Below are 8098 nucleotides of genomic sequence, written 5' to 3' on the forward strand. Positions count from 1 at the left end.
AAAAGGACCATGCCAATTTGCCAAGGGCTTCTTCCTCATCGCTTTGACCGCCTCCTTCAACCAGCCCCTCAACCCGCCATTGTCGGCTTCTTTTGGATTTAACGTCCTCGTCAACACGAAATGCTTGTTCTTCACCTTCTTCCCGGGTCCTCTACAAGTAGACTTCCCAAGCCCATCAATCTTCGTCCCAAAGTCTAGACATTGGTTTGTTCTTGTTCCCGATGACGATTCAGTGCCTGGTGGTCCTTGAAGCCAACTCGAGGTTCTTAGAGGCGACAACGATCGAGCCCTCCTCCCGGGGGACGCTCGACCCCTCCTTATGGTGTCTTCCTGCCTCACTTTCTCCAAGGCCACCGCGAAGGGATCGACGTCTTTCCCCTTCGAGCCGCGCCTCGCAAATGGACTCACCGCCTTCCACGCCGAACCCGAGAGCAACGTGGGCGAAGTCGCACACGAGCTTCGTCGACTGCAGCTCCCGCTGTTGATCGCCTGCAGACGAGGTGGGAGCTTAAGCGGCAGCAGCCGCCCACTGTGAAACAGCTCATCGGCAAACGACATGAGCTGCTGCTGCTGTCGCTGCTCTAAGTAACAAGAATCCTCGAGTTCCGCATGGTGTCCGAACTCGAAATCGTCGACGCCAAATCGGGTCTTGGATTCTGGCGATGGTGAGGATACGTAGTAGAGGCACAGAGGAGTGAGATGAAACGGAGCTTTGTTAGGAGGATACTCGGTGAGCATTGTTGGTCCGGGAGAAGTTGCGACCTCCATATGGCAAGAAAGAGCAGTTTGGCTTGGTGACTGAGGACTGAAGGCATGGGAATATAAGGAGGTGTTGCGTCACCTTCTTTTCGTCCTCAACGATCGGAAAAAGCCTTAAAACAAGGCTTTGGTGGGGTCAATTCTAAATGAGAATTGTGGCAATATCTAAACCTTCAGTCAGTTGTCTGTAGGTAGTTGAAGGCTAATTTGTCTTTCATGTGTGTTAGGGTTCAGGAAATCTGGAATGTGCATCTGAATTGAGATTAAACCTAGTAACTTATTCTCGACCCCCTTGAAACCTTCTTTCACTGAGCTTTAATTTTAGTACGGTAAATGTAAAAAATATTAATTTCATAGCAATATATATATATTATATTATATATACTATGATGGGATCCACTTGACAATCAAAGACTATATCTTACAAATTTATATGTGAAATATTATTCTAATGACGATATGCTGAATATCAATTATTTTAGGATTAAATCTTGTCTTTATCGCTTACTTATTGTATAATATTTTTTTAAAAATAAATTAATATCAATTGAAGTTAACAATCAACAAAGATTAGCTCTTTTTTTATTTTATAAGGATTTATATATTAAATTTAAAATTTTATGGATATATCTATATATATATATTTATATATTTAATATGGAGATATGGGAGGTAAGAAAACAAAGTGAAAATAGGGAGGGGCACGCGAGAAAGTCCTCTGGACCACTCCAGCCGGCTTGCTTCTTGGCTATGGCGACCATCCAAATTGGCCCACAAGCTCGCCTCTCCCGCCCAACGCCCCTCTCGATGAGGACTCTCTGTTCCGCCTTCCGATCCAAAGTCCTCTCCGCCGTTCTCAACCACCGGGGTTTCTGCGCCTCTGCCCTCGGTTTCAGCAGTGCTGAGCAGCTACTTGGCAGCGGGAGAAGGGGGTCCGGCCTCGCTTTGTCCGCTAGGGTTAGGACCACTGCTTCGGATGCCTTGCTTAAGGAGGAATGGCTGGATTCCCTCTCCTTCCCCTTCTCGGAGAACTTCCGGCAGATCGTGCCCGTTGCCGACGAGGAGATTGAGAGCGATTCGGACGCCGAGTGGGTCGTCGGTATCGACCCTGATATTTCGGGAGCCGTGGCCCTCCTGAAACCCGATGGTTCTGGTTATTCTGCTCAGGTTAGTAACCCAAGGCAGGCTCTTGCTTGTCCCTTTTGGGAATCATTTTTTCCATGTTCCTAAATACCATGAAATCATGCTGAAGCTGGAATTTTGGATGCATGTGCTAATGATGGTCCTTTTAGTGTTTTGTTTGAGGCATATGATGTAACTGTCGGCAGAGTGGAACGGCTAGTTCTTTGTCTATCTTGTAAATTGTAGTGGGAACCAAAAGAAATGGCATGTCTAGTATACAGTTAGATATATTAATACTAAAAATAATTCAGGCACATTGGTTGAGCAAGTGACCTATAGCTCTAGTAGTTTTGGGTTGCATATGGATTTGGTGAAATTTTAGAATTAGGCATGCTAGTTTCTGGTATAATTTGGGGTTTTTTAGAGGACACTAGATTTATTAGTGATTTGTTTGGACCCTATATATCTTCTTCTATTTTTTCGTGTATTTTCAATAAAGAAATTAATTGTGGATTTATAAATTTGAAGTGTCATTATTTTCCTCCTGAAGGCTCAGACATTACAACAGGGTTCAAATACTCCCTTGCATTTTCAAGTTCTGATTTAGTTCTATCAAATCTCCAATTTGTCTATAACTTGGACAAGTTGCTGGATTACCTTTAGCATGAACAAGAAAGCCAAAGAATATATTACATTTGGCCTCTTAACTGACTAGAAATGAAAAGCTTCAGGCCTTTGACCAACAAGCTTTGGAGCAACTTTTAGCACAAGATGGGTTGACAATGTTTGAGGTTAATCATGTGAGGAGATAACCTGGTTTATTGAGTGTATTCCATGTAGCAACACCCCATTGTTTACTTAGGAAACCAACCCCCCCAAAAAAAGAAAACAGAAGAGAACTTAAAGTAGTATTTAAGACACACAGTTAACTTTATCTCTAAGGCAAAAATTGAAAGAAAAAAAAGCAAGATATGAACAGCTTTTGTGGTAAGAGATATAAGGGCCATTTTTGAACTATTCCATTTAGCAACTTTTTATTCGAAAATGCGCAAACCTAACAATTAACCTTTTGGATTTATGTGACATCTAACATTTGGTCTGCAAAGATAATTTTCAATTTTTCGGTAGGATGATTGCCTTGAACTTGGGCATACAACATATTTAATCCTTGTAAAGATATTTCTTGATCACTTTATGAAGCTGGCCACTGCTAGGACTAACTACAAGTTTCATACTTGTGCTGCAAAGAGTAGCTTCTATAATCTCAAACCCTTTTATTGTTCTTCAGAATTCTGATAATTACATGATCATCATGCTTCCTTTCTATGTAATTGTTCAAACAATTGTTAGCAGGTATTTGATACTCCGAACTTGCAAGTATTGGTTGGAAAAAAAGTTCGAAAGCGCTTGGATGCAAGATCCATGATCCGATTGCTTCAAAGCTTTGGTGCACCACTTGGTATGAGGCATGAAAGACATTAATATAAGGTTCAATTATGCTATTTTATTTCAAGAGTGCTAGATTCCATTTATTTAACATGTTTATTAATTCAAATTACTTCTATAAACTATAATTTTCTTCACCAATCTTTAGTTTTGTTGTATTGATGCTACCACCATCATGACAGCTTATTTAGACCCTAAAGTCAGCCCCAAACTTTGTAGTCCCAAAATTTATGTGAATTGTAGTTGCTCATCAGTATCTCAGTAATATTCATGTTTGTGCTGCTGACTTTCAGGATGGTGCTTAAGCATTCAAAATATGGCATTTCCATCTATTTGAACATTGCATCAGCCTTTGCAACTTCTTGTGGACTTGTGAATCTGCAATTTTATAATGTCTGGTCTGAAATTATTTTTGTCCATCTTGAGATTGCTGATTATATCAAATTCATATGTTGGTAGTTTTTGGAATTTCTATTTTAAATGGTATGCAAATCAATGGCTTATTTCTGTATTATGACATGATAAACATGTGTTTGAACATTTACTGATAGTTATCATTTGAACAAATTATTCTTTTGATGTTCAAATTACTGGAGAATTTTATTATATTAATGCATGTGGGTTATTCATTGACATAGTTATATAAGTTCTTTGAAGTTACATACCAAATTGAACGATGCAGAAAATGAAGGTTCTTTCTGGTCCACAAGTGACCTATATGTCAAATAGGCATTAATGACTCAATTATTAACTGTAGGCATTTAAAGGTTGATTTTGCGAATGAATACTGATATAGCTAGATCTCATTCAAATGTGACATAATCAATAAAACCTTTTTTTTCCTTTTGCTTATTAGAGCAGCGATCATAACTTCCCGGCCATCTTGAACCAATATGCCCACTGAATCTAGTAAAATTTGATCTGCTGATTGGTTTGAATGCTTTAAACTTAAGTAATCCCCTATTTACACATTTTGAGCATTTTACTGATAAGAAGACAACCAGAAGCTTGCCATTGGCTATAATTTATGCAGCCATCTAAACCTCTAACTGGCAATGATATCATCCAACAAAATGCAAAAATAAAAGAGTTATATATATATATATATATATATATATATATATATATATATATATATATATAAGGAAACACAAGATAATGGATCCTATTTAATCCATAAATTAGATTAGTTGTCAAACTCGATAAAATGTAAGAAGAAATCTTGGACTACTCTAGCAACCAAGATAGCTTTTTGTATGATGAGTAATAGGAAAGAAAGAAGTGGAAGAGAAGGAAATGGAAAACAGAAAATGAGAATAAGAGGTAAAAGAGCCATCTTTATTTTTTCTTTTCCTTTATCAATGGCCAACTCCTTGCTGCTCAATATTAATGGATCCTTCTTCTCTTTCTTTTTCTCCTTTTCACTTCCTAAAAAAAGTTGAAATTGTGGTTTTGTTACCTTAAAGTGAGGAGTAAAATATATGATCTGCAAACATATATCGGGTCAGGTAATGAGTTGTTGTAGGACCTGCGCCATTGTGTAACTGAATATATAGATTAAGCAAGTTTGCCATTGGGTGATATCCAATACTGCCATATGCATTTTGTTTTTTTTGTGTCACAATCACTTAGTTAGATTCTGTTGATGTGTCATTAGGTGATCTTTAGTAATGCAAATTTGTCTTATTATAGTTGTAGGGTAGAGCAGAATTTTGCCTGATTTGCCTTAGTACCTTAATTATTTGTTTGTGACATTTTCAATTCATGTGATATTCACATCTATCCACCTTAAATTCAATCTGGACTGTCATTGTAGATCCAATTTGTATCTATATTAATTGGAAACAAGTATGTGACAGAATTTAGTGCCCTTCTAACACCTGTATCCAGATTTTAATATCTTGGTTAAATGTGTGTGGATGCTGGAGAAGTCCGTAATACTGTTTCCTTTTTTTCTTGGGTTCCTAGTTGAACAGGATATACAGTATCTATATGGACCTCAGAAAATGTTCTGTTTTCTACCTTATGTACAACCCAAATGAAAGGAATAAACATATTTTATGGGATAGACTATATTTTGTTTTAACTAAAAGTAGTGGAACCAATGTATGTCTGAACTGATTTAAAGGATTTGTGCCAAGAACAATGATTTGGGTCTCTATTTGGTATGAAAATATTTTGGTCCCAATTCATTTTCTTGTACCACTCATTTTATGTTGATGAACATGCAAAAATTTTCAAGCTTTGCCAAATATTTGTTGTGGGATAAGACCTCTTTCTTATTTGTGGCATATGTCTTGTGAATAAGTTCTTGTGATTGGTATTGGGTTGTTGGAGAGCATTTGGGCCTTAATTTTAGAAGATAAATTAATTTTAAGGAAGTTGTTTTTCTGGAATATCATCCTATTGAATGGAAAATGGACCTTAGGTGTCTCTCTTAGATCTTTGATCTATGGTCTTCGTTTTAGCTCACTTAAAAATATTTTGCATCTATATAAATTGAGTTCTTAGTTAAAGAATGTGGTAACAAGGAAGATCATTACATGAGAATTGGTTAAGAGACCCAAAGGAGCTCTCCCTTTGGTGTAGTCCTAACTTAATCTGGCATGCAAATCAAACTAGTTTTCACTTGGTCCATACAAGGATCTAAATAGAGTCCAAAGGTCAAACGCCAAGGTTTCCTTCTTTTTGTTTCTCTTCCTACATTGATCTTTAGATAAAGACATACTGCTAGGTTATGGTTACCGGTAATTTAACATTGAAGATTGGCTTCGATAAATAAGAAATGGCTCAAAGAAATAAGAAATGGCTCAAAGAAATAAGGACGAAGTTCAAAGTTGGTTAAGAGATTGCAAATATATTAGGCTCTTGTATATGCTAACCTTTAACTCAGTCTAGAAGTCAAAATAAACGTCAGTTTAAAATAGATGTCATTGTGAATGGCCCCCTTGTTAGGCTAGTGATCTATCACATCTCAGCCTCCTCTTCAATTTCTTAACCTGGTTGTGGTGTTATTTTTGCTTAGCTATTCCTTATCTTGAAAATGCTTGATTGTGCTTAAAAGGAGCTTGCTATTCTAGAATTTTTTTGGTTTCATCCTTAGGCCTATTCATACAGTATTAATGCTAGTTTTATCTTAAAAAATCTAATAATCTATGAAGTTCCAAATTCCTTTTTCTTGCTAGAATAGTGATAGTACCTTGTTATATCTAACAGGATTTACTATATAGAAATTTAATTTATCACTAGCATCACATATTATGCTGACTAATAGAATAATTCATTTCAGGAACTACAGCATTTATTGAGCAGTCTATTCCTTATCCACAAGATGGAAAACAGGTATTGATATCGAATACATTTTTTGGTTCAAATTTAAATTACTTACTTGCATCTTTCTAGCTTGCATATGGATGTAGCTTGTCCTGAATTATTAATTGCTTTATCATGTGCAAAAGCATGGTGAGTCAAAGAACTAGCCTCTCTAATTACAGACCCTCCACAGACCCCCACATTGGAAGGAGCCTCATGTATTAGGCTTACCTTATTGAGATCTGAACCGAGTGACGGACTTATTATTGCTAAGGAGTACAGTGATATGTTTATTGTTTGTATACGTTGTCAAATGTACAGCTGTACAGCTCATTTTGGTTAACAACAGAACTCTCTTGCCATCAAAGAAAGAGGGAAATTTAACTATTTCACCCCCTCTTTCCATTATATTTACACAATTACATTTGTGTTCCCAATTCTGTTACATCCCTATTATGATGGTTCTCTTTCTATTGCAATTCAGGGGTGGTGGAGTGGAGGATTTACATACGGATTGTGGATTGGGATTTTAGTGGCATCAGGATTTTCAGTTGTGCCAGTGGCATGTCGTGTTTGGAAGGACCATTTTGACCTCTATCGAAGCTCCTCAAACAAGGTTAGTCTGGCTCATTGTTTAATCAAAGGGATGCAAGAGTAAAAATTTCATGACATTTTCTCATGATTCATCATTGCCATTGATGGCGAGCATCTTTCTATTTATAGCTTCAAATATCCTAGTAAGTTATGATGCTTTTCGGAAGTAATGACTAAAGTTTAACTTTCACCACGAGATTGGTATCTTCTATCTGGTTCATAATCAGTGAATGATATTTGAAGAGCCTCCTATGACCCTTGTTAGACCGTAAAGTTGACCCTCCCCAACTCTTGCATTGGTGACCGGTGAGAGCCTGCCTCATGCATCAGTCTGCACTTTCTAACCATCATTTTCCAGTTGTCCAATCCAGACTTGTAAATAAACGTAGGCACTATGTTTGGTTGATTTTGTTTGAGATTGCAGTTGTTCATTAACTTTAACTTGGTCATCGGTTCCTTCTCGGTTGATTTTACTCTACATTTCAATCACTAGAATATTATCTGTATTTTCTTCTATTACTCTCTAATTGCTTCCCTTTCAGAATATAGGAGAAAACCCTTCAAATTACAGTAATGCGAGTTTCTATGCAGGAAGATAGCAGGAGAACAGCTTCTGACTTGTTTCCCTCGTTGGATTCTTCCCTGAAAAGGAAAAAGGATCATGGTATGAACTCCTGGGAGCCTTCCTGTCATTAATAGTTTTCATTGTGATTTCATGTCATTGTTGTGGTGTTCGAGAAGAGGTATCTCACTCTGTTCCGCTGCTGCTGCAGGACGAGCTGAGGCTCTTCTGATTGCTGCCTATGGCAGGTCTCTCAAACTGCATTAGATATTGCTTGTGTTACGGGCAAAACTACGAACCTTA

General features: G+C 37.5%; 1 protein-coding gene across 1 annotated transcript in view; it reads left to right on the forward strand.

Moving 5' to 3' along the window:
• The first annotated feature begins 1436 nt into the window (after positions 1–1436).
• The window catches only part of LOC103984215 (Holliday junction resolvase MOC1, chloroplastic), a 6829-nt gene continuing 167 nt past the window's right edge, over positions 1437–8098 (forward strand). Inside the window, exons 1-6 of the mRNA XM_009401671.3 lie at positions 1437–1926; positions 3235–3340; positions 6617–6669; positions 7124–7255; positions 7825–7897; positions 8007–8098. The exon at positions 8007–8098 is cut by the window's right edge and continues 167 nt beyond it. Of these exons, the coding sequence (XP_009399946.2) occupies positions 1510–1926; positions 3235–3340; positions 6617–6669; positions 7124–7255; positions 7825–7897; positions 8007–8062 (837 nt within the window). The 5' untranslated portion in view covers positions 1437–1509 and the 3' untranslated portion in view covers positions 8063–8098. The remainder of the gene's footprint in view (positions 1927–3234; positions 3341–6616; positions 6670–7123; positions 7256–7824; positions 7898–8006) is intronic.

This window comes from Musa acuminata, chromosome BXJ1-5, assembly GCF_036884655.1.
Source record: "Musa acuminata AAA Group cultivar baxijiao chromosome BXJ1-5, Cavendish_Baxijiao_AAA, whole genome shotgun sequence".
NCBI lineage: Eukaryota > Viridiplantae > Streptophyta > Magnoliopsida > Zingiberales > Musaceae > Musa > Musa acuminata.